Source organism: Pelodiscus sinensis, chromosome 1, assembly GCF_049634645.1.
Source record: "Pelodiscus sinensis isolate JC-2024 chromosome 1, ASM4963464v1, whole genome shotgun sequence".
In the NCBI taxonomy this organism is placed as follows: Eukaryota; Metazoa; Chordata; order Testudines; family Trionychidae; genus Pelodiscus; species Pelodiscus sinensis.
The window spans coordinates 126,783,443-126,810,609 of NC_134711.1; the positions used below are offsets into that span (position 1 = coordinate 126,783,443).

Here is a 27,167-nt window from a genome sequence, read left to right on the forward strand (position 1 = left end):
GTGGGAGACGTTTTCCTGGCTCTTGAAAAAATTTTGTGACTTCCATATTTTTCTGCTTCTTGTTGGGATGACCCCAAGTCCTGTCAAAGTTACAGGAGAATGAGAAGGAAGAAGGACAAATGGACTCAGACTTTGACCCCATCACAAGTAACTGCTGGCCAGGGCCCTTGTGGGATATGGGAGTTCCAGGGTCAAGTCCCTACTCTCTCTGAGTCAGCCAGGGGACGTGGCCCCAGGTTTTTCTCTTGCTAGTTTTAGCCATGAATCCCATCCTGGTCCAAGAATCTGCCACTGAAAGAGGCATGGTCCCTGGGCCAGTTCCTGCCCCCTCCAGTGCCTGGCTCCCTATACCTAGCACATGGGGTTGAGGTACAGGAGGGGTCAGAGCTCTGGGTTAGGGGTTCAAGCTCTGCAGTGTCAGGGATGAAGAGCTTGGGGTGCAGCAGGGAGCTCTGGGCTGGGGGGACTCAGTACTGGGGCAGAGGACTGGGGCACGGACTTATCTCTGGTGGCTCCTGGCTCCATGCTGCACTCCAGAAACGGTCAGCAGTAGGTCTGACTCCGAAGTGGAGACACATAAGCAACTCTATGTGGCTCATGCCCACAGGCACTGCTGCCCTAGCTCCCATTGGCCAGTCCCTGTCCAATGGGAGTGCAGAGCTGGTGAATGGCGTGGGGGCAGTGTGCAGATCCCTGTGATCCTCTGCCTAGGAGCTGAACCTGCTGCTGGTCACTTCCAGAACACATTGGGCCTAGCCCAGTGGTTTTCAAAGAGCAGGTCATGACCCAGCCTTAGCCAGACAGCACTGATGAGACTTTTAATGCCATGGTTGGCAGTGCTCACCAGAGCCACCAGAGTCCCTGGGAGACTGAGCAAGGTGGCCAAGTGCCTTATATTCCTTGACCCACTACTGGGTCACGATCCACACTTTGGAAACCACTAGGTTAGAGCATGGGGCTGGGTTTCAGGACTCCTGGGTTCTCTTCCTGCCAGTGGTAAACTTTCTCTAATTCAGGGCTATGCAAGCTGTTTATGCAGGACACCCTGTCCCTACTTGCTTTTGGAGTAAGGTGCCAAGTTCAAGATACAGAGATTGTTCCAATGTTACCCTGTGCTCAGACTACTAAGCTAGTTAGAGTAATACTTTTGGGAGGGGGGGAAACAGATATAATATTGTTAAACAGAAAACATCAACAACTGCAGTAAATAATACACTCCTCAAATTCAAATGTCAAACCAAATCCAACACTAGATGGCCTCAGAGTATTAAAACAGGATCTAACAACCAGGGTACAAAAGCATAAATAACTGCTGCTTTGTTACTTTATTTGTACTAAGAATATTGTTTAAAGAATATTACATGAGTAACATGACAACATTAAGCAAATTTATACATGATAATTTAATGTTATTAGGAGAGAGAGTAGGAAGTCCAAATAGAGATTCCTAGGTTCAATTCTTGGCTCTGACATTGCTTGCTGTGTGACTTTGTATAATAATACTTACGCAACCTATTATGGGGTGTTCTGGTGCTTATTTTATATCTGCAAAATGCCTTTCGTTCTAGAGTACAAGGTGCTACAGAAGGGCACAGTACTACTATCACTTACAGACAACAGTTTCCATAATGCATTTTTAAAGACAGAACTATAAATAAAGGCAAGATAATGTACATTGAATCCTATAGGACTAAAATAAAGTCTATAAATTGGGCTTCTCATACTGTGGATCATCCAGCTGTTCTTTTTGTTTGCAACAATTTCTCACTTTGCTCATTCTGCCTAAGAACAGGGAGAGCACTGAACACAGGAGCGTTCTGTATTTTAAAGACTTCTTTTACTGCATGAAGGACTACATGTACATGACGACCATGCCCACTGTTTTCTGTTCTGCAAGCGAACTTGTGGGCAGTGGCGGCACATGAAGCTGTTTGCCTGCTTCTCCAGGAACTTATACCAAATGCTCATCCCTGTGGCCTCTGATCATGAATCTGATAGTTAACAAAGGAAGAGCTGTCAGGAAAGGGTGACGCGGGTGACCATAGTTGAGATGGAGCTGGGAGCTGATGACTAGCATGAAAAATGTAGCTACTAGGAAGGGAAAATAAGAAACAAATATAGAGCCATGCAACTATGTTTAAGTACCATCAACACATACTCTACCAGTGAGTGAGAGATGATGGTTGGATTGAATTCCAATGCAGATGGGTTTATATGTCACATTGCCCTGAGCACTAAACGCGCCTTAGATTCAACAGCAGCTTTACTGAGAAGTTGGGAGATACCAGTCTAAATACCTGAGAATATAATACAGCTACTTACTGGAAGATGTTCTCTGCAAAATAGATTGTCTAGTGAACACAATTGTAGCAATGACACAATAGGCCAAACTGTGTCCTTAGTTTCATTCTGGGAACTCCAGTGCAATCAAGAATGGCTGCAGCCCCAATTTGTTCCAAATTGGAGTAGACAAATACACAAGTTGTAACTCTGAGTGGAGGAGCAATATTTTACATGAAAGTAATCTAAGTCACTAAGCATAATAGTGAGGGAGAATGAATAATAATCAAATCCAAACAGCCTGAATTTCCCCTTTGCCATTCAACTACAATTCTGAAGGTGATGATAGTCTGATATTCACTGTTTGGTTGCAGGGATGTCTTAGGCAGTAGTGTTACAAGAACCACCAGCAGCATCCAATAAGGTATCCAGCATTTCAGGTGGATACTCACCAGCTTCCTATAATTTCCAGCATCAAGCAGGAACCTGATGTCATGCAGATAGTACACTGAACTCTGTACTCTTTCTTTCTCTGAGGCCCAATTTATCCTCTTGCCTTCATGCCTTCAGTGGCTGTTAACAGTTTCTTGCACCTTTTCACTTAGCACAAACATTTTCTAAGACACATTCTATAATCATACTGTACCTTGCAGAACATTTTACTCTCCCAACATCTCTGCATTTGGTAGGACTGCTCACCTGGGATGGGGCCTCCATGAATTCAATGACACAGTCACCCCATATCTTACAAGACCTTTGTCCAATGTGGGCCTTTGGGAGCTCATCAATGGGTGATCATTCCTAAATCCTGCAGGAATATTTCCCTGCCTGTAGAGCCTATGTGAGGTCACTGATAGTGTGACTCTAACCACTCACCCAATTGGTCTTCTGCTCTGGCACCACTGAGATGGGAGAGGACTGAGATGGGATTCCCTGTATCCTGCAAGGCTGCGCCCGCATTATTATTTGTATTATACTAGTTCTGATAGCCCCCACAAGAAATAAGATCCCCATAGTGGTAGGTGCTGTAAGGTTACTGATTGGGGTTGGCAATCTCACAAATCTGATTTTTGTCATGAATTAAGTCAGCTTCCCTTTGAGGGCTCATTCACCAGGACATTGACTCTCACTCCTTCATCTATCTTTTTGCCTTGATATAAAAATCGAATAGGGGTCCCTGCAGGGGGGTGTAATGCATGCCTGGGCTTATTGGTCTTTTTTCCCATTGCCCTTTATAAATACGGTCTGCAGTCTGCACCTCATCTTAGATCTTAATTTGGGTTTCTAATTCTGTTCAGAGATGCTGCAATGACAGAGAGGGAGGAGACACAATGAATTTGGTTCTTCTCTCATTTACACTAACATAAATCCACTAACATCAGTAGAATTATTTCTGATTTATATCGGTTTAAGTGAAGTGAGATTCAGACCCCATGATCTCTGTGGGTCTTCCAGTCTTTTAACTCCCAAGAAGCCAGAGTCCTTGAATGCACTTGTCCAGTATAATATCAAAAAAATCCACCTCTAGTCTCTCCTTTTTATTAAAAATATTGCAGTGGGTTGTGAAGAATCTTTGATCACAAGAATGTTGGTAACATTCAGAAAAGTTTTTCCTGCACACATTCTGTTTTGGTTACCTGGCTTAATCTAGGTTAAAATGAGCATTGAAAAGGTCTACAAATGTGCATAGCTCATGTGTGGAGAGTTAGAATTTAAAATGATGTTTCTGAATATTGTACAGTTAAAATGGTTGCCTACAAAACATACCAGGCAGGTGTTGAAATCGAACCAGTAATTACTTATGCCGAATGTTACTTAATTGGTGGTAAGTATGTTGAATTTTTGTGAAGAGCTGTTTCACTGCTGTGTTCTGCTTTGTCTCTTTTGACAACTTTTTCCACTGGGGTTTCCGGTTCTTTCTCTGAAATAACTTGTTTGGTTGGGTTCTGTGCTTTATTTTCCATTGTATCTGAGGAAGGTGTGTTGAGGGTTAGTCTTTCATTTACAGCAGTAGGATTTTCAGTCAGTTCACATTTTACTTTATCAACCATATCTTGACAGGTGTTTTCGTCTGTAAAAAATAAAATACAATGACAGTGTGCAACTGCAGTGTGAAAGCAGCCCACATTAAATCTTCAAACGGGCCAACTGATTATTTCCTCAACATTTCAGAGGGGCAGAACCATGAAACTGAAAGCACATTTTTCTGCTCTAAGAACTAAAGTGTATTGTGGATGCTGTTTTTGATTATTTTCCTATCAAGATAACAGTATGAAAGCTTTTTCTGCATGAACCTATGGGACATAGTTATTATTTACCCTGCTGGCTGCAAATAAACCACAGAACCCACAGGATAACTCTCTGTTTCTACACAAGCAGCAGGAAAGAGTTGATGTGGCCTCTGGAGGATGCTATGGCTTTAGGTATTGCCTTCATTACTCCATCCTTTCTTTTAACAAAGCCATTTGCTCAAATGTGAAGAAGTCTAGAAATCATGTGTGTCAACATATTCAAGAAATTATTATTAAGAATAAAGTACTTAAAGCATTCAGTCTACAGCACCTCCTTGTCCAGGCAGTGTATGTTTATGGATACTCTCCTTTTTCTTCTCTGTTGTGAAGAAGGAGCTTTCACTTGCCGAGTGGGGATTTTGTCTTGACTTCTGTATTCTTGGTTCCTGGATCCATGCATGCTGCATTGCTTCATCTGGAGTCATGCGGAGGGCTGGTTCCCACCTTCAAATATACAAACAACGGGTAAGTATTGAACAGTATTTTTAATAATACTATAAATGAAGAATAAATTCAATGTAGGTTAGGACGGAAAATATTTTCGCTGTCTACAGGGGACATTTTTCAAATTCACAAAAAGAACCAAAAAAAGCCTATTTAACTTTTCCATAATCGCATTTGCTAAAAACCTCTTTCTGCTTTACTGATCAAATTCTGTGCAGTATCAAACAACCAGTTCTTACCACAGATACTCACCTGCAGATCACAGTATTATCAGAAGGCTCATTCTGTATATGTGCCCAAGAGCCTTAAAATCCTAAAATAATTGACATTTGCTCCAAGAACTGATGTTAGAACTGAGGAGCAGTTGCAATCCACTAGCAGATAAGTACTTTCTCAGTGAATGGTATCTCTTACAAACTGTCAACTACCATTTTTTTACTAGTCTAATGTCCAGACTGTCCATGGTGCCCATTAGAACTCGGCAGAGACATGGTAAGAAGGAAACTGACACACAACATGGCAGTGGGGGCTACCACAGGCCCCTGAGCAAGGTGCGGGGGAGGCCCCAGCTCTGTGCCCTGAAATGGGCAGAAAGGGCAAGGCCGGGGGCAGCTAGCTCTCAACACAGCCTGGAGTGCTCAGCGATGATTTGAAGGGCCACGGCTCTGGGCACTGCTACTGTTGCAGTGGCAGCGGTGGCAACTGGGAGCCCCAGACCCCTTTGAATCGCTGTCCCCAGAGCAACTGCTCCCTTTGCCCTCCCACTCCCCTCCATCAGTGGGTCTGCTACACCAGAATAATTAATGAATGTTTCTCATTAAGAAAAATATTTTTCTTGTAAAGAGGTTACTCTTCAAAACAATATAACAGCAAGTTGAGATTTACAGGAGAGCAACCCTACAAACAGAGATTTTTTAAGGCTTTTTCAGGAGAGTAATTATAACTGGTAACATCATCTTGCACAGAAAGCACTGAATGCGGCCCAGAATTCCAATCTTACATAGTGCCGAGACAACACTAAAACAGGCAAGAGGGCTGATGCTGCTGTCACTCACATGGATGTAAATCAGGAATGTAAAACTCCTCTAGAGACAAGTTACAGCAATGTAAATGAGAGCAAAATTGGGGTCATTGTTTTCACAATTCAACCCTTCACTCACTAAAGTTTTTTATTTTAGCTGGTGAATAAAACATTGTTAGTGTGATTATTAACATCCATCGTTCTAGCAAAGAGCAGATGAGTCGATTTTTGTGTATAAGTTGCTAAATCATTGTGACAGTTTTTGCCTCAAGACACTATTAAATCCACCTTCACCTGTTGAGTTGTTATTTTAGTCTCCACCACTTCTGTTTTACTAGATAAAAGAAGACAGACAATCAGGACCCCGCACCACACACCAGTATGTCTGTGAGGTGCAATCCTGTGAAGTGCTCAGCATGTTCTTCAGCTCCCAAGAGTTTTGCTTATAAATAAATATTGCCTATTTCCTAGAACTAGAAGGGACCTTGAAAGGTCACTGAGTTCAGTCCCCTGCCTTCACAGCAGGACCAAGTACCATTCCTGACAAATTTTTGCCCCAAATGGCCACCACAAGGATTGAACACACAACCCTAAGTTTAGCCAGCCAATGCTCAAACCACTGAGCTATGCCTCAGTTTGATTCATAACAGGTCACCTTTATTTTGTGATAACAGGTGACCCACTGGCAACGTGCTGGAAACTCAAGTGCAGCACTTAATTTGCAAAAGAATGTACAGGGTGTTTGTTGTTGTTAAAAAAAGAAATTAAGACAGTTATGATGTTTGCTGAGTCCACTTAGAAAAAGAGCAGCAGGTGGAGCAGCAGGTCAAAGACACACCTTTGCCTAACCAAATAAAAAAAGCATTTAACGGGCCCATTGTTGAGTAGCGTAGAATCATAACAGGAAGGGCATAACTTAAATTCTAGGTTTTAACTTCCACCATAACAGTTCATTTCCCGGTAGTGGGGAGAGAGAAGGAAAGTCTCAGAGCCTCCTAGCTATGAAAAATGAGTAAAAAATTTCTTTAAAAGCTAAAGAGCAAAGTAAAAGTTAACCTAACTAACCACTACCACTAACAGCAATAGCATTGCAGAAAAGCAGGAAAACACTGCAGGTATTCCACCTCACTTCACTGAGGGTAAGAAGGCACTCAAGTGTGGTTAGATTGGGACAATTCCATCCTCTATGCCCCCAGGTAAGGTGGGAGTGATTCAACAACATTCAGTGTACAGGCTTGTCCCCAATAGACGCTGCTGGCTAAAATAATCCAGTTTTGCAGACATAAAGCGCATGCACAACAAGAGTGGGATCCAAGCGGACAAATATTCAAAGAAGAACCAAGTCTTTTACATCATGACATTTTTCTGCTGGTCCCTTCCAGAGCATATCATATTTGTGGTAGTCCGAATCAAATGCCCAAAATGACTCCCATCAAAGTGAATGGAAAGATTCCCATCGGTTGCAATGGGACTTGGATTATTACAACAGCTGTTGAACACAAAATTGAGAAGAGATATAGGGAGCTGTATAGTGTGATTCTACTCTTCCACCAGCTATATTACCTACATAAAACTTTACCTAATTCAGACTGCAGTGGTTAATTACTGGGGCTTTTGTAAATGAGAAAGGTTGCTTTTGTGATTGTCATGAGATTCAGAAGCAGGAGATCTGCATTTTATTTCTGGCTTTGCCACAGACTTCCTGTGTGGTCTTGGGGAAATCACTTAAAATATCGGTGTGTCAGTTTCCCTTTCTGTAAGTGGCAAATAATACTTTCTTGTTGTGACGCTAAATTCATTACTGTCTGTGAGGCACTCAAATGCCACATGGATGAGCCTATAAAATAAACATTGATGAAAAACTGAGAAACAAAAATTTGTAAAGGCATAAGAAAGAAAAAGCAGGGATTTAATGTAAAAAAGATGGAGAAAATAAGAAAGTAAAAAGTAACTTACATTAGACAACCTCTCAGAAAATCCAGGAAAGCAGCATCTTGAGTTTTTAATACGGTACTTAGATCCTTGGAGTCTGGGTGTCTTTTTTTCCCTCTGCTGTTTGTTATAGTTCTAGGAAAACCTCTGGAATCTTTAAAAATAAAATAGGCCTTTTAAAGTCGTGTCAACATTTTGCCCAGTAACTGTTTAGCAGTAGTCATAATACTGCTCTGTGGGAGTGTGACCTTTATAGTGTTCTACAAGGAGATTTAAATGTATAATGAAAATAACAATGAATTTCATCCAAAAGACCCCAAAGTTCTTCACAAATTTACACACGAGAAATATCTTTCCCTACCACTGAACTTCCCTCAGGTGAAATGTGACAACTGTTTGACAATACAGAAACTCACTACACAACTGCTTAGGATAGGAAGTGAAAAAGGCCATGTCCCATTGAAACTTATTGAATCTTAGGTAGGTTGAGTATATTTGCCCAACTGGTATTTAACTAGAGCACTGTGAGCCCTACTCTGGGAGAAGCTTCTGAGGTGGCATGGAGAATTCTCTCTCTCTCAAGGGCTTGGCTGGCTGGTTCTTGCTCATGCTCCAAGTCTGACTAAGCACAATGGATGGGGATGGGAAGGAATTTTCTTGCTGGTCAGATTGGCAGTGACCTTGGGGTTTTTCTGCTTCTTCTGCAGTAGGCAAGCATGGCTCATTTGCTAGGATTAGCTTCATATTTTTCCCTCAATCATTTTTGCCATTTCAGGGACCTCAGCCTTCCCTCCTCCCCCTGCCCCGCCCCGCCCCACATAATATTCTAGTCTCCTGTGGGATGTAATACTTTGGTCCCATTTGGGATGTTTGTTTTAGTGTGCAGGTCCTGGGTGAGGGGGTGGTGGCTTGTGATAAACAGGTCAGACTAGCTGATCTTTTGGTCTTTTCGGGCCTTAAACGCTATAATTCCTCCTTAATTAGAGTAAACTCCTTATTGAAATCAGTGGGAAAAAGGCGTGAAAATGAAGTCCTGAACAGGGTCTTATGAAATAAACTAAATGAGTTTTTCCATATTACATCTGTCCTACAAGTAATCCCTCTACCATAGCTATCTGAAATTACACAGATTGAAACTGTGGTGTGCTATCAATTTACACTTTTCAGGAGCAAGGTGTAATCAACTCTACTAAAGAGCACTTACTACAAATTTGTCTCTTAAGTGGTGTTACCTCCTGTCATGGCTTTAGCAATGAGAAAACACTTGTTTTAAAACAAGAAAACAAACATAGCTGTCTCAGGCTCTCCTCTGTTATCTCTACAGTGGGAGTCCCTGAAACTATCTAAACTATCCCTAGATTTTTGTATAGTCCTCAAATTATTTATTTCTCATGGATAGTCATTCAAACCGTTTTGGGGAACAAAGTGGTAATCCAGGTAAGAAGAATCTGAAGATCTTCCAATCCCATTCTCCATCTCAACATCAAAGGCACTAGCAAAGAGCAGACTTAAAGCAGAGAGCATGATACAAGAATAAAAGATAACAACAGGTGCTTACCAAAGAATGTTCGTCTTCTTGATGCAGTCTGGATAAAATCAGATGGTGGAAGACCCAATATCTTCAAGACAAAAAATTAATACAAGGAATTATTCACTGTTTCTTGAGCATCTGTAGCAGCCTTGGCTAAAGATGGCTGTGTTGTGTCTCTTCTGATGTAGTAATTTACAGTGTCTACAATTCCCTCTGTTACACCCTCATTTTGAATGTGCCTTTCACTGCAATACAATATCTAAGGTCCATGTACAGAGCTAAAGAATGTTGAGCAGCAAAGTGATATGCTCTCATTAGTTGGCCTTGCCTAGAAGACTGATTGAAACACACTGTACCCTATCATACCTTTAGTATCACATTCATAATTGGCCCCAGGTAAAAAATGTATTAGGAAAAGGAGAAAAAATAAACTATTTTATATTGCTTTACTTCACCCTTAGAGTTAGACAGTATTTCTTTTGCTAGCACAGGTCCCTACCCTTCTGTTCAGATTACAGTGTGTTCCCCATATTGACAGAAATAATGCAGTAACTGAACTGAATCACTACAGGGAGCTGATTTGCCACAAAAAGAGGAAGCAGCTGCCTCTTCCTTCTCATTGAGGCTCTTGACTGTGACAAGCTTCCCTCTCACAGCCAGCCCACCTAAAAAAAAAAAGAAAGTTCTGAGTCAGCTGATATATTGTTCTGTTCTTGGGAGTGTGGTTTAGCAAACAGCAGCTGACCTGTCATTCAAAAACTCATGTCAATGAGCCCCTGAGGAAGGAACTGGTCAAACAAGTCATCAAATTACAAACTACTTTGTTTCCAAGGCCTGAATGTAAAGGATGGAGGAAACAGCACTTTAATGTCATGACTAAAAAAACCCCCAGAAGCTACCTCCATGATGCAGGCAAGTTGTTCTACTTCATTCTCTCCTGGAAAAAGGGGATAACCTGTATAAAGTTCAGCCATAATGCACCCCAGGCTCCACATATCAATAGGAGTAGCATAAGGATGACCAAGAATCACTTCGGGGGAGCGATAAAATCGGCTTTGAACATACGTATACACTGCGTCAAGAAAGAAAAACAGACACAAAAGAACATAGTGTTGTCAGGGCAGCAATTCTCTTTACAGAATCATAGACTGTAGAGAAGACAAATACATAGGTTATCTACTCCTTCCCTCATGAGCCAGAGGGGGAATATTCCCTAACATATGTTTGTAATACTTCATCCAGTCCCATTTTAAACTGCATGTGATGGGTCTTCTTTCATATCTTTTGGAGACTATTTCACAGGGTAACGGATCTTGCTCTTATGAAATGTTTCCTGATATTATTCATACATATATCCTTAGTTCATTCCCTTCCATGCAATTAAACTCCTAGAATCAGCCCAAACAATTCTTCCCTATCTATGGGTGTGTCTAGACTACAGGGTTTTGTCGACAAAGGTGGACTTTTGTCGACAAAACTATACCTGCATCCACACTGTCTTTGAGATATGTCGACATAACGTCAACAAAACTCAGCAGTTTTGTCTACGTACGTAAACCTCGTTCTACGAGGAATAACGCCTTTTGTTGACAGAGTTCTGTCGATAGAAGGCATTATTGCATCTACACTGTCCTTTGCGTCCACACTGTTATGTCGACAAAGTGGCTTGCTTTGTCGACAGAACTGGATGTAGTCTAGACGCTCTTTGTCGACAGAAGCTTTGTCGACAGTATCTGTCGACAAAACTTCTGTTGACAAAACCCTGTAGTCTAGACGTACCCTATCGGCGCAGTCCTGCAAAGGAATTTTCTAGCACAAAGCAGAGACCTATTTGGTGAAATTCTGGCCTCACTGAAGTCAATGGCAAAACTTGCATTGACTTCTGTGGCATTGCAATGTCATCCACTGTCTTAATTAGGACTCCACACATGTACGGGGGCCTGTGCCAGCAAATCACATTCCAGGACTGGGACCACAGTGAGTAAACCACCCTTTTATTTTGCATTAGCTTTGTCACTTTTCTCTCCTACATCAAATCTACTAGTCTTTTAACCCCTGTATTTATCTTTTGGCTTTTCTTATAACTCCCTCCTGTTCAACACCTTACTGGGACCAAGATGCTCTAAAACATAAGGGCTGTGTCTAGACTGGCCAGTTTTTCCAGAAAATCAGCCGCTTTTCCAGAAAAACTTGCCAGCTGTCTACACTGGCTGCTTGAATTTCTGCAAAAATACTGACTTCCTACTGTAAGAAATCAGTGCTTTTTGCGGAAATACTATGCTGCTCCCGTTCGGGCAAAAGTCCCTTTTGTGCAAAACTTTTGCACAAAAGGGCCAGTGTAGACAGCTCAGATTTGTTTTCTGCAAAAAAGCCCCGATCGCGAAAATGGCGATCGGGGCTTTTTTGTGCAAAAGCGCATCAAGATTGGCCATGGACGCTTTTCTGCAAAAAGTGCTTTTGCGGAAAAGTGTCCGTGCCAATCTAGACGCTCTGTTCCGAAAATGCTTTTAACGGAAAACTTTTCTGTTAAAAGTATTTCTGGAAAATCATGCCAGTCTAGACGTAGCCAAGCAGTATTGTATTTGCAATTTCTCAGAAGTGCATAAGGAGTGATTGCACATGTTATGTTTCTTTGTGTGCTTGACCAACATCTCATTGTTGGGGGATTTTGTTTTTGTGCCATGTCATACCACAAACTAATATCCAACTTTGTCTTCTACTAGCTGCTCTTTGGTATCTTTCAGTTACTGCTTCCCATGGGGGAGGAGGGGTCCTAAAAACCCTCAAAGCTAATAGGAGACAAATTATGCTTCACATATCTTCCACTGAATTTCTACTGTTCAGATTATTCTTCTCCAGATATATTCCAGGGTGAATTTCTTATTATCTTGCACCCAAATATGGGGAAACCTAAAATGACATCTATTTTACAAAAAAGCAGATTGTATAAATCTAATTGATTTAAACCCAAGCATTCCAAAATCTAGAGTAGCGTGATCATCTGAACTTGTATATATCGGCTGAGTGGAAAACTATGTGGAGGAGAACATAGAACACAATTTGTTTTTTCCATGCTTAGTGAAAATGTCATGTAGGTTTCTCCCTTTTAACAAGTGCTACAGCCTTCTTCACATTTAGATCACTGTTGAACAATATATTTATTCATAAGGTTGTGCGTTCTTTGTCATCAGTTGATTTGTGAAACATATTTTATATTTAATTTCATTTTTATGGATATTGTTTGGTTTATTCTTTGTACATTCTTTTTAAATCTTATCAAGAAAAGTATTTTTAAAAGCTGTTAAAATAGCTGTATAGTGTCCAGTGCCCTGAGCTGCTTTCATTGCATTGCAACTCAGGGAAAAGATACATTTAGTCCAAAAATACATGAATTATGACTTAACTGACTAATAAAAAAAGGATATCAGGGTTTGATCCTGTCAACCCACACTGATGAGAGTAAGCTTTATTGAAATTAGTGGGGCTATTCACTTGGATCCACTTCAACCCCCTACACCTGCTAAGAGCAACTTCTATATCATCATCAAGCATCAGCATCATACGTGGTAGATCAGAGTCAGCAATGCAGGAGAAAGTGCTTGTAGGTGACACACAGAGAACACCATTGGCTTACTAGCTTAATAGATGCAAATGATGGGCATGTGCCATTGTCTTATCTTAATGAAAGAGACATTTCTTCCAGTTATTAAAAATTAAGAAATCTAATTAAGAAAATTACATCAACTTCACTTTTCTGCAAACCTCTTTGGTGTTCATAGCAGCTTGATCCAAAGTCAATAACTTTTACTGAATTTTGGCCTTTGTGGTATAGTAATATGTTCTCCTAAAGAGGAAAAATAAAAAGGGAAAAAGACAATAACAGGCCAGTAAGTTAGCAAACTCTCTGGCAAAAGTCATGTACAATATGATTATGTTATGCTTAACTCTTTAATGTTCATATAAATCACTTTATCTTGTCTGTTCATGCAGTTTACTGATACTAAAGGGCAATTATGCCCAATTATTTGAAATAAGACAAAACTCCAAATAGAAGAGGAGGAAATAGGGCCCCCCCCCCAAGGGAGTCAGAGGCTCTGAGCTTCTAGGATCTACAGCTGTGGGGCAACCCCAACCATGCTAGGATTTCCAGCTTCTCTGTCATGGAACTGGGAGTCCCAGACTATGTCTAGACTACAGAGTTTTGTAGCCATTTTCCCAACAAAACTTGACTTACGTCCACACTGCAAGCACATTCTTTTGACAGTAAATCGAAAGAACAGAGGACTTTTTGCAAAAAAGCTCTTTCGCAAAAAGGCACGGGTGGACAGGGAAGAGGGAGTTTTTTCAGAAGGAGAAGAGGAAAAAGCATAGATGCCCTTGTGGCCATTCTGTCCATAGTAATCACAGCTTACATGTGAGATAGCATCCAGGCCGTCTGGATGCTATCTTTCGAAAAAGCTCATTGCTCCTTTTGCAGTGTCAACACTCTCTTCTGCAAGAAGTTTTTTTGGAAGATCTCTTCCGAAAAAAAGCTTGCGCAAGAAGACGGTAGTATAGACGTAGCCTCAAAGTCCCTTAAGTCCCCTCGCTAACTGGGGCTTTGCTCATGAATCCTGGCTCAAGCCAAGGACCTCAGAGCTTTCAGGGTCCCCGCTGGAGAACTGGGATCCTGGAAGCCCTGGGGCAATTTTCTATGATCTGTGGCTCTAGTGGGGAGGGGTGAAACTGAAAAAGAATGTCAGTTTCAGTCTGCAGCTGGTAGGGTTCCAGGGAACGGATTTTGTGTCCAAAACAGCATGTGCTTAACAGTTCCCAAATGGATACCTACTGTGACAAACTAGTTTTATGGATTATTTCTAGGGCTACTAGGATGCACTGTGTCTTGGAAGAAAGATCTGATGCTGTTGGATGCCAAAGCCAGGATGTGCTGCCCCTGGTTCTCCTTTAGCAGTAAATGGACATTCTAGGCAGCTAGCTATGCCCTCCATACTCGCTGTAAGCTTCCTCCCCGATGCTGCATCCTGCCTTCTCACACACGTACTGTGTCACAAATAGGGAATCTGACAAATGCCATTGAGTTGTCAGTAAGGCCTCTGCTAGCTTGGCCTATTAGTGGGGCCTTATGAAAGTCATGGTCCATTTTAGTCAATTTCATGGTCATAGATTTTTATAATAGTAAGTTTCATTATTTCAGATATTTAAATCTGAAAATTCATAGTGTTGTAACTGTGGGGGTCCTGACCCAAAAGAGGGCATTGGGAGGGTCACATGGTTATTGCAGGGTGGTTGTGGTATTGCCACAGTTGCTTCAGAGCTGGGACCTCAGTTAGCAGCTGCTGCTCTCTGGACAGCTTGCTCTGAAGGCAGTGCAGAAGTAACAGTGGCAATACAGCAGCCTCCCCTACAATAACTCTGAGACCCGCACTGTGACTCTCTTTAGGGTCAGGATCCCCAGTAAACCCTGGTCTCCCCCCTAATATCTATATAGTAGGGTAAAAGTACAGAAATGACCAGATTTCATGGGAGTGATCCAATTCCAAAGTCAGTGATGTGTTTTTCATGGTCTTGAATTTGGAAGGACCCTACCTATTAAAGAACCTATCAGCAAAACAGATCTTCAATGATATTCTGTTTCCCCCTAAATATACACTGTACATTCACATCTTAGCGTTCTACATGCTGAGCCCCCATGTGTATAAACCCGAAGTATTTCTATTGTTCACAGTACACTCTTAGGGAATGTCTACACTTGGAGGTGGAGTACAATTACCAGCTTGAGTGAACAAACTCACCTGCACCAGCCTCCCTGAGTACAAACTTAGCCAGATCTCCTGGGTATGTATTCAGCACAGCTATGCTACTGTTTCTGTCGAGCACGTACAAGTCTACTTGAGCTACGAATCAAACACCCAACTCCAAGGGTAGTTATACCCAGAGAAATCACAGGTTCTACCTGCGACTGTTAAGTCGGAGAAGATGCACCTTATAAGACCTGTACAAGGTGGCTTATAATGAGATGGCAGTACTTACAGGTTTCAGGTCACAGTGGATAATTTTTTCCTGGTAGAGCATTTGTAAACACCTCAGCACACACTGAGTGAATCGTCGAATCAAAGACAAACTAAAGCCTTGGAACTTGTTCTTCTTGATCAGCTGATACAAATTTATTCTGTGGGGTGAGAGAGAGAAAGACCAAGGCACTTTGGGGTTATGGAATGAATAGCACATTAGAAAGCTTCTTGGGGGAGGGGGGATTCCTACATGAGAGAAAGGAATCTCTCAGAATAAAACAATATCTATGTTTTCCTTCTTGCAAATGTAATACTGCATATAATAAACATAAATATCTCCATGATCCTCCAGATCTAATGGACAAGTATTTATTTATTGAACCAGGTGTTACAAATCCATGGCTTTCACCATGAAGAATCATGTTCTTATTGGGGGAATAAGAAATAGACAAGTTTGGCCCAGTTCTCATTCTTTTTACTTGACCTTTCACTTGGCACCTCACATAAATTCTTTTGTATCTCAGAGCCTATAATCAGCAGCTCAAGGGAAATCATCCTTGAGAAAATACCTGTATAGATTCTATTGTTCTTCTGCTGCTCTCATCACTATAGCATGAGGGTCTTTCAGTAGTGCATTAAGAGATGTGACTAACTTCTGTCATGTGTGCGGTAATAGGAGCAGGAAAAGCAAAATATGTAAACAAACATATGAAGGGAAAAGAGGCTTTCTTTACAGGCTCTTTTCTTCACCTCCCTCTGCAAAGCAAGCTCACCACCGGGCAATGTGATGACCAGAAAGGAGGTGGGCTGAGAATACCTTGGCAATAGTACTACTTCACTAGGGCTGATAATGATTTGTGATGAAGCACTGAATAGCTCAGAAGTATCAGTGTGCAAGAGGTCATGCAGATAAACCTTTCTCCCATTTTCCTTTGCACAGATTTGCACTCTGTGTGTTTCATTTGGGCTACGTCTACACTACGAGTTTTCTCGGCAAAAAATATGCTAATGAGGGACTCATTTGCATGTGTCACAATCTCATTTGCATATTTTCTGCCAGTTTTTTTTTCACTGGGGTTTTTGTGCAAAAACAAGCAATGTGGACTTTTTTTGTGTGTGCAAAAACCCCTTTTTCCACAAAAGAGGCAAAGTGACTTTTCCATGGTCACACAGGAAGTCTATGTCTACACAGCAGTGTTTTGGAATAACTAACGTTATTCCAAAATAACAAAGCCATTATTTTGAAATAATGTCGAGCTGGAGGATTTCTTACTCCAACTCCTGTAACCCTCATTGCATCGGGAGTAAGGGAAGTCGAAGGAAGAATGGTCTTCCTTCGACTTCTTGCTGGGTAGACAGCATCTAAAGCCGAGTTAAGTTATTTCGACTTAAGCTACGCAATTGACATAGCCGAAGTTGCATAGCTTAATTCGACTTTAGCCCTGCTGTGTAGACATACCCTAGTAAAGCAGGGAACTGAACCAGATGTTCTATATCCCACACTAGTGAACTAAACCACAGTTTTGCTCCTCTTTTCTATAGACATGCCTTTCAGCCAAGGACCATCAACTGAAATAATTCTGGCCGAGTTAAGCAGATTTTTTTCTTAGCCACTGTAGTAATTTTACCACCCTTGGATACAGTGCAGTATATTTCTCACTTCTCATCTGGCCAGCTGTGCTAGAATCACAGTTATTGCCCGGCCCTCACCTAGCTTGCTTTCAGATAGCTAGTACCATTAAAGGAACTAACAGGGAACTGATGGAATTCTGGATGGAATTCTGACCAGTTACTGAGCACAGGGGCAAGACTGTATGTATAGGGGGAAAATTTCTACCTCCCTCTCTTGCACATGCACACAAATGATGGGCAGAGTCTGGCTGTTAGAAAACAAACTAGCTAGTAACAGTGCTTTCTTTCTGTAAGGAATAAAGTTAATTAATCACATTATTGCTTTACTAACCATTTAGTTTAAGATCAAGCCAATAAAGCAAAAATAGGCTTTTATGTTATAGACATAGGTTCCAAATCTCTGGATAGCCAGAAGCTGTTTCCCACAGTGACATTCTGTGATCGCAGGCTTGTGCCTTTATTGGACCTAAAAAGGCCTTAGATTACATCATGTTAATCAGTGCATGCAGCAGAGTTCACGTTTTCACATGTAGCAGCACGAGCTGGATATAACACTGAGTTTACATCAGAGTCGGGAATCAAATCTGATAGTAATTTTCTGAGTCTTCAGGTTGCTGAGCATAATACTGTAGAATGAATGGGAAGAAAAGCCTGCTATATCTGCACTCTTCTGGGGAAGATTGTTTTTGGAAAACAGAAAAAATAAGCAACCACTTGAACTTTCACTTGATTACAAGAAATATGAAGAATAAAAATGTCCATGATTTTTCCATACTACTTCTTGTAAAGTACAGTCACAAAACAATACCAGTCATTGTATTTATACTTTCTGTCATATAATATATTTAAATACGGCTAAAATAATGGACTCATCATTTTAAAACATACCCATGTTCCTGATACTTGTTACCGTATTTGTCCATTAGTAGAAGCAATGATTAAGGTCAAATTCACTTACTGTTCACATTTAGTGGTTCCTATATTTTCTCTTATTCTATTAGCTCTAGCTGGTTACTGCTGAGGTAAACAGAGGTGGTTTTTTTCAGTTCAGTATCCTATGGGAGTCTGGCATGGGTTTTTTCCTTTGTTAAAAATTGCTGTGTGTACTATTTATATAGCATTAGACTGAATATTAGGACAAACCTAAACTACATGTTCTTTATCGGGAGTGTTCAATGGAACAACAGAGGGCAGATCTGCATAGCAAACACTAAAGGACGCTAACCCTGCCTTTATTTTTTCCCCCATTTCATTCCATCAGATAAAGAAATGCAATATCGTGATGGGGTGTACCTACACTGGAGAAGGTAGGCCTAACCAGGCTCACCTGGTTGAAGAAGCCCCACCCCCGCAGCCCTGCTGGGCATGCTCAGACTGCAGCCCAGGTAAAAAAGCCTGGAGAGAGGCTCAGTCTGGGCTGGCTGCTGTGGAAAAGGCGGCACAGCCAGAGCTCCTGAGGAGGAAACTACCAGAGGGACACCAACCCTGCGGTACTGGAGCTGGAGGAAGGCCCATGGAAGGAGCTCAGCAGAGTATGGTAGGAAGTAGCCCAGGGTGGGCGATTGTATCCCGAGGAACTCAACGTATTGCAGTGGGAGTCCCTGCTGAGTGAGCAGTGGACTGCACCACTGATAATAGGGCCCTGGGCTGGGACCTGGTGGAGTAGGGAGGGCCTGGGTCCCCCTACCACATCCTCAATCTCCACCCCATGAAGCTGGCACCTGCTTAGTGCTCTCTTTGGCTGTTAGGCTGCATTTCCCCCGTGAGGGGGGATTGATTACTGACTTTGGCAGTTAGTGGTATGGCCCCAGTGAGAGAGCCATGTGTTTGGGACAGGACAGGAAGCGATGAATGCATGGGGGAAGGGTGTAGTCTCAAGAGCCCTACGGACTCGGATACTTCCCTGGGGTATGGGGGAGGGGGGCGTGAATCTACCCCCCTGTGACAAATACGCACAGAACAAGAATTCTGTGCCAGATTGTCCTCAGCTCTAATGAGGAAACACATGATATATGTGGAGGGGGGAGTTCAAAAGGAACCTTTTCTGATTTACCTGTGAGAACCAAGATCTCAAGTCAATCCCAGGCTCTGTGCTGAGATATTAATTCTCCTTTGCACCACTCAGGGATGCATATTGCCCCCCAACAGGGTGGAGAGCTGTCAAGACCTCCACTCCTTCCACTTAGCACAGGCCCTCAGTCACATCTCATTGGATGGTGCACCAAATATGCTCTTTCTCTGTCCTGGGGAGCTATGGGAAGGATTGTGCTTCTGAGGACAAGTAAGTGTCCCTTTCAGGGCTCTCCTTGGAGGTGTTACTCAAAAATGCACCTAACTTAGGGCTATAGGTAAATACCACAATTAGCTCTGTGATGGATGGGAGGGATACTGTCCTTTTCCAAACATCCCAGCATTCAGTAACTAAAGGGTTAAACCCAGCAAGCAGATTTCCTTTCAATTCAAATCTCAACACTTTCTTCCCATTGGTTCTCCTGGCTCCCTGCCAACATTTCCTAGCCACCTGGGTTTAACCCTTTAGTCACTGAATGCTGGGATGTTTAAAAAGGAATAGCACCCCTCCTATGCATCATAGGTCCTGTAAGTAAATAGGTCACCTGTGTCCTTTCTACATTCACAGGCCATTTTACCCTACTTTGTTCCCCGCCCTTTAAGAGGCTCTTGATATTTGGGATGGGGTGGGGGAATGATGTGTAAACTAATACAGCTATCTGTAAACTAAATATTACATGGTGTCACCCAGAAAAAAAAAACAACCAACCAACCCACTCAAAAACCCTAAAAAAAGAAAATAACTAACAAGTTATCTTCAGAGCATGGATAGATCTGCCATCCTACATCATTTGGCCCATGACACATGGAGAAGAATACATGCCTTACCCTAGCAGTTCAAAAGAAATGCAGAAGTGATTGCGAAAGTAAAAGCATTCCTTCATGTGGACAACATTGTGTGTATTGTCTTTGTCCTTCTTCCGAAGAGCGTCGAGAATCTTCACTTCTACCAAAGCCTGATTGTGAAATCTATATGCACAGGACAAAGTCACATGATATGGCTAGGACCTGATTCATTCAATCTAATTCTAAATGGGTTACTACAACCGACAAGGCCTTGCTGCAGATACAAAACAAATGGCTGCCTTCAAAGAATCAGTAGTTACTAATTCCTGCACAGGGGGATCTAAATAGAGTTATTTCCTAGTGTAAGGTGAGAGAAACGCTGTGTGGTAATTACTGGCAAATGCTGACTTCATAATGCCAACCACTGCCAATATTTTCAACTCGGCTGACAAAAGAATGAAAAACATGACAAATAAAAAAATGTTTCACATGATACATGTTTGAACATCTAAGATGAAATCCTGTCTCTGATGAAGTCAGCGGGAATCTTTCCCTTTACTTCAACAGAACCAGGCCTTTGCTCCTAGTGTAGCCACATCTTCAGTTTTATATAGTATCTTTACACGATACAGAAACAAGAAGAAAGCATATAATGAAAGGACCTAATTCAGCTCCCATTGACTTCAAAACTGCTGGATCAGGTCCAAATAATTTAGGTAGTAAAATTATCTGGGCCTGATCCAACAGCACTGGTTAATAGATGAAGCTTGGCCATTAGTAAGAGGAGAAGAAAATTTGTAGGACCATACTGTGGGATTTCCTGTGCCAGAGTTCTGTGTTGAGCCTTTTAATGCTGCGTGCTGTCTCCATCAATGAGTCATTGCTGGATGCTTCATAGAAAGATGAAGCCCCCCAGCCTATTTTCTATTATGCAACATTAAATCAGTCAGAAGGTGGGGGATTTCCTTCTGAGCCTCTGAAGATGCTCTCCTTTGCCCTCAGAATAGGCATGGACATTCCCTGTACATTTTATACATTTTTGTATCAACAACTAAACCCTTTAAAATCATGCTACACTGTTTGTCTTAACCCGGATGGTTTCCTGTGGCACTTATTTCACCAAGCTTACTTTATGCTGGGAAAATAAAGTGCTCCTTTTCTGTCAGTTTTAAACTACCTACCTTCTGATTATGATCCCTTGTTCCTATGCTACAAGGAAGAATGAATAAAGAACCATCCTGGTTTTCTGCATATCATTCCTTTTATTAAATTTTCCTCTTATTCTTCTCCTTTCCAAACTAAAATTTTTAATCTCTTTGATAAACATGCCTGACATCCCTATGCTATTTTACCATCTTTTTTGCACTTCTGGATTTTTCCAGAGTAAAAGGGCTAAGCTATATGACAAGGACTTTGTCAATACAGCTATGACCAGTACAGTTACCCTGATGGAACCCTCCACGTGGACCTTAGCTTATGCCAGCAAAAGTTCCTTTGTTGGTCTAGCTAACCCCCCATACTCAAATGATATGAACTATATGGACCAAAGGACTTTCTTGTCGGAGAAGCTAAATCTACATTGGTGGGCTTTGTTTTGTTTTTTGCTAGCATAGCTCTGTCGGCCAGGGATGTGTTTCTTTAACATTGCTGACTGACACAGGTATGCCAACTAGTTTTTGTAGTGTAGACCTTGTCTAAGGGTTTTTCTACCCAAGGGGAAATGCCTGGAATAGCTAGTGTGAAACAGTTATTCTGCACTGGTTCTTTCTATGGACACTCCTATTCCATACGAAAAGTGCCTTTGTGTGGATTAAGATAAATCACAAAAAGGAATTCTCAGTGCAGAATAAGAATGCTCACATGGGGAGGTGGTACAGAATAACTCTTGTGATTTAAATTCACACTCTTTAAATTCTCACTCTTCATATTAATTTCCCCATGTAAACGGGTCCTGAGTATTGGACATCTCTAAAACAAAATGATATGGGAGCCCATTATTAAAATAAAAGTCATTGTTGCAAGTCAGGATAGAAATGAATTGGCAGCGTTATGAACTGGGGGAAGAGGAGATATAGCTGAAATTCTGGGGGCTGCAGTAAGTCAGAAATGAGGTGCATTGACTGAGCTATGTGCAGGGAATTTGTCTCATTCCTGTCCACATTATGGCTGACTCTCCCAAGATGTAGCACCCCTCCAATTTTATTGCCAGCAAACTCGTGCATAAATTAAAAAAAAAAATTGAATAAGCAAGTATCCTTTTTCTTATAGCATATACATATCATTACATCTAATTTATCCATAATAAAGTAGGGACTGATTATTCTCATGAATAGAATAGTATCAGCATATCAACCATCTCTTTAACCTCTTGAAGTCATGCCATGCCATACCTTTTCTTGTTCCTTATTATTTTCACTGCCACTAATTCATTGGTTTTATGATCCAAACATTTTGCTACTTGTCCAAATGACCCTTTCCCAATGACCTCCAGAACTTCATAGCGGTATGCAATATGGTCATGTAGGACCTGCAGTAGACAAGGAAACAAAATGCAAAGTTTTGGTGCAGGCAGCAATTCCAGGCTCATATTCTAGAGTGGTGTGCATGTTTGTGGATTTGCTGCTGTGTTATGCCCACAGGACAAGTTGAGAGGGGCTGCAGAAGTGTACTAGCAGAAGTGGCACAAGCATCTTGGGTCAAGGGAAGGTGGATCTCCGTTCAGAGCCTCTCTTTTGAGATTCAAACTGGTTATTAATAGTGCTGGGTTTGCAATGTGGACATCTAACTACTAGCAAATCATTTGAGACCATAATTTATCTCACACAGACTAGGGATGTAAACGAGTAATCAACTAGTCTAGTCGACTAATCACATCCCCCACCCCTTGCTGCCTCTGTATCAGAAGCAGCAAGTGGAGTGGGGAGGGGTAGCAGGAGCTGGTGCTGAGGGAGCCAGTTTAAAAGCAGCTCCCCCCCAACACTGTCTGCCCCCATGCTGCTGCCTCTATCCTAGGAGCGGGGAAAGGTGAGGCAGCAGCCCCCTGTCTATGGTGGCCCAGACTAGGACCCCAGAGCTGGGGCCCCTGGCAGACAGGAGCTGCTGCCCGGAGCTGCCTCTGCCCACGGCCAGAGGTCCCACTACTACTACATTTAAACTGCAGAGCCACAGCGGGGGTAGCTCCTAGACCCAGCGTGAACTGGGACTGAGCACTTCTTCCCTATCGACTGATTGTGGAGTTGATAGAAATTCTGTTGACTACACAATTAGTAAATTATCCCTCCTCACAGCAGTGGACAAATAGTCATTACAAATAATGTTGCCCAGATTTCCCTCCTTACCTTTATGTAAGTGCCATGTTCATCATCATAACAATTATTATTCTGTGTTTCTGGTAACCCTTCAATCTTTTTAGCTTCCAGCCCAAGAAACCACAGCTCTGCATAGTTTAGAATTTCTTCTTGCTCATACACTGTTAACTGGTTTCTAAAATATTTCAAGGCTTCTAAATAGAAAAAAAAATCCAAAGTGAAAATGCAGAATACCTTGGTCAAGTAATTCAGTTGTAGTCCATACAGTAAAAGTTTTCTCTGTCTTGCTGTGTGACCCTTCGCAAATCAGACAGATAGATATTTATCCAATAACCCCCAGAAAAATACCAGAACAGAATACTGTTACCTACCAGCCCTGTGCTCTTGGGGAGGCAGGGAGTGACATTCATGGAAAACTATCTCCCCCTTCTCCTAAGCCTTTCCTAGAATCAGATAAAGCAAGGAAAAGGCCAGGGAAGACACACCTAAACTAATTAAGGAAACACCCCAGCCTCATCTGCATTAAAGATAGAACAGAAGGAATCTCATTAGCATACAGAATGAGACCAGCTTTTCCAAGGCAGGAACCGCAGTGAACTATGGGATACTGAAAGCAGAGAAGCACTGCCTGATGGGAAATCTCTGCTTCAGATGCTAATGAACCCAGGCCTGCTCACACCCAAATTAGTCATTATCAGACCAATTCTAATAACAATCCTATTGATATCCAAAATACTGAAACTGCCTAGTTGCACTGTGAGCTCGTTCAAGGAACATAACCCATAACCAGGGGTGATCAGTCTCTATTGTCTCTCCTCTTTCTCTTTGAACTAGTGTCCTATCCCTATAAAAACTCCTATCCTTGCCCCAAGAAAAACTGTTCTGATACCTGGATTTTAACTGCATCAGTTCCATTGAGACTTCTTCATCTCCTGTCTGATCATGCTGGGGGCTCTGCTCTGCTTGTCTCCTGCCCTCTGGACCCCCAGCTACCATCACCATCTGGGAACTCCGATCAGTGCAAGCTCCACAGAGTGGTGAGGTCTCTCTTTCTCTCTCTCCCTCCCCTCCTTCCCACCCCCCACAACTATCTATCTCTAAGCCTAGCCTCCTGACTCTGCCCTATGTAAACTGTTATATGGTTAGCTAGCCCTAACATTTGTAATCAGTTCCAATTTAGATTTAATATTGTAACTGTTTTGTGTGCTTGGCTCCCTATATACATATAATAAATAACTTTCATTGTTAAGCTGATTGCTTCTCTCTCTCTCTTTCGCTCACTCTTCCTCAAGGGATGTTGTTAGTAGGTGTGAGTGTCTGTGTGTGTTGCTAAGGTAGGAAGAACCCCATCCTGAGGAACCTAGTTCCTGCAGGAGAGCTCCAGTGGGAGGGGGAATTGGCAGCAGGGAGAATTCAGCTCCATATTAGAGCACAAGTTAGCACAAGCAGCACACTGATATAATTGATAACCTTCCCCCAGTCCCATAAGAGTAACCCTAATAAAGGAGCATACTCCAGAGTATTGGGCATATCTGGTAACAATACTTATATCTAAGGGGTTATCTACATACACAGAGTAGTAATGAGGATTATGGGGGTATGATTTCTGAAGTGCACAAAGGTGTTGAGCATTAATTAGTCTGTTGATCCTGCTGGTACACACTAAAGATTCCCTAGGACACTATAGTGAAGTTGCAACCGTGCACTGTTACAGTACATTAAGGAACATTACAAAGAAATTGCTTATTGCAGTATATACATTACTCATTACCGTATATACAAAGTCCTAAAAGCCATCTACATAAAACTTAAAAATTACTAACTATAACCTCCTTCTTCCAAACAAAATTAATAAACCCTGAGAAACAGAAGCCCTGTCTGTCTATTATGTTGCAAGAAGGAACTCTAACATTGCTTTGTGTTATGTTTTAGCTTCTTTATTAAGGTGGCAATTTCGAACCCACTCAGCACTGGCCTATCACTGCTCCCAGGGGGATCAATAGTATAATTTTACTAAGTTCTGAGGAAGCAGAGTTAGGCCTAAGATGAGCCATTTTGAAGGTCCCAACTTGAATGTCTTTAAAAAACACCCATCACAGTTGTCCCCAGGCATATTTACAACAACACATTGACTAAAGTCACATGTTCTCACCTCCTAAAAATAGCTAAATGCATAGTCCAGCAGCCTTTCATCCCTCTGAAATATGGATTTAGTCCTTATCATGGCTAAACCTAGCATCAGTCCTCTAGAGCTATGCAGGATTTCTGGTGAACTGTCAAACCAATGAGCTGGTTAAGCTGACTTAATTTTGCCTGCAAATTGGCTTGAAGCCATCCTTATTAGTTTAAGTAAAATTCTCAGAGCCCAGAATTGTTCCTGTCACCAGAGTGTCACAGTGTGTCCTTGTGTCAAGTCAATCCTTCAGCAAGGCCAATTTTAGAGAAAGCAGAAGGTCAAAGACTATTTAGCTTACCTATTCTATTCAAAGTCACTTGCACGAGCAGGCTCACTGATGGGGGAGGCAGAAGGAAAAGCTCCCAGCCACTGTTGCTACTGCAACAGACATGGCAGCAGCTGGACCTCTGGGCTCTTTAAACTGCTGGGCCACGTGGCACACCCCAGGCAGCACTGAGAGCTGCCTGCAGAAGATGCCACACTCTCCAGGAGGCTCTGAGGGCTGCGCAGCACCAGCACCACACCTTCCTCCTCAGGTCCTACCCCTTCTGGAGGCCCAGCGAAGCTGTTGGCCCTGCTAGGTATGAGTGCCTTTGAGTAAAAAGGGAATATGGGTTCTGATTTTTCTGTGGATAACTGCACATGGAATTATGCTGTAAGAAGGATGAAATTCTCCCAGAAAGAACAGCACAATTTTAGTTCCAAATATCTTGTTTGTTCATGTTTTGTCATATTTGGCAGACTTCCCAAACATTAGGAGAGCAGAAGGTCAAATCTGAAATCTGCCATTCTGATCAGAAGGGAGAATTTACTCCTACTCATCACACACTGGACAGTCATAGCTGATGACTATCTGTACAGTTTAATGGCTTCATCACCAGACAACAAATATTCTCTAGTAGTATCCATGCACTGTTCATATAATGAAGGTTCAGCATCAAGTTCAGTTCAGTGTGGGGACATATAGGCTCTACCGTTGCCTTATTTTTAGTCACTCTTCATTGACTTCCAGAAAAATAATGTCAGGTCCTTCTGCTACTCCCTAGTCAGGGGGAATATTTTTGCAAAGAGATGAGACTAGCAGCTATAGCCAGGTGAATTTATTTGGTAAATAGTTTATTTGGCAAATAGTTATTTGGTAAACATGCATTTGTCGCTCATTCTGTCAACAGAACAATTTACAAATGTGATATAAATCAGCGAACAATTTTAGCCAAATACAAAATGTTTAAAATATATTATGTAACAAAAAGTTGAAACGGTTTGTTTTGACATTTTCAAAATGTAACATTTCAAAATGAAAACCTTAATGGGTAATGAACACCTGAAAAAATAATGAAATGAAACAATTAGAAAAAAATGTTCATTGTGTTCAATCTAATTTTTCCCCATCCGCACCAACTGAGGAAGGCTAGATTGTCCTGCAGCTCTCACTGTCATGGCTACATGTCTATTTCTAGTCTGTTAGCTCAATGAGAGCCGCGCAAGGGATCACAGCCCCCGCTCCAACTGTAGACATGCACTTAGTGACTTGCCTATGGTCACACCGCACAGTGTCACATCCTCTTGTCACTTATATATTTGCATTAGTCTATTTGTTCCACATTTTGTATAAAACAATAGTTAAATTGCATTTAAAAGCCCTCTAACACATCCCTTCCCTCACACCCCTAAGAGAGGCATTT

The 27,167-nt window shown here is 41.8% G+C and overlaps 1 protein-coding gene across 4 annotated transcripts in view; it reads right to left on the reverse strand.

Moving 5' to 3' along the window:
• Positions 1 to 3,805: 3,805 nt before the first annotated feature.
• Positions 3,806 to 27,167, reverse strand: part of DYRK4 (dual specificity tyrosine phosphorylation regulated kinase 4) — a 77,092-nt gene continuing 53,730 nt past the window's right edge. For all 4 annotated transcript variants that reach the window (XM_075900648.1, XM_075900639.1, XM_075900655.1 and 1 more), the window contains 10 exons: positions 23,337 to 23,500; positions 22,389 to 22,525; positions 20,041 to 20,181; positions 15,530 to 15,668; positions 13,262 to 13,343; positions 10,399 to 10,571; positions 9,527 to 9,587; positions 7,993 to 8,122; positions 4,843 to 5,015; positions 3,806 to 4,351 (listed from right to left, as the gene is read on the reverse strand). In XM_075900648.1, the coding sequence (XP_075756763.1) occupies positions 4,092 to 4,351; positions 4,843 to 5,015; positions 7,993 to 8,122; positions 9,527 to 9,587; positions 10,399 to 10,571; positions 13,262 to 13,343; positions 15,530 to 15,668; positions 20,041 to 20,181; positions 22,389 to 22,525; positions 23,337 to 23,500 (1,460 nt within the window). In that variant the 3' untranslated portion in view covers positions 3,806 to 4,091. The remainder of the gene's footprint in view (positions 4,352 to 4,842; positions 5,016 to 7,992; positions 8,123 to 9,526; positions 9,588 to 10,398; positions 10,572 to 13,261; positions 13,344 to 15,529; positions 15,669 to 20,040; positions 20,182 to 22,388; positions 22,526 to 23,336; positions 23,501 to 27,167) is intronic.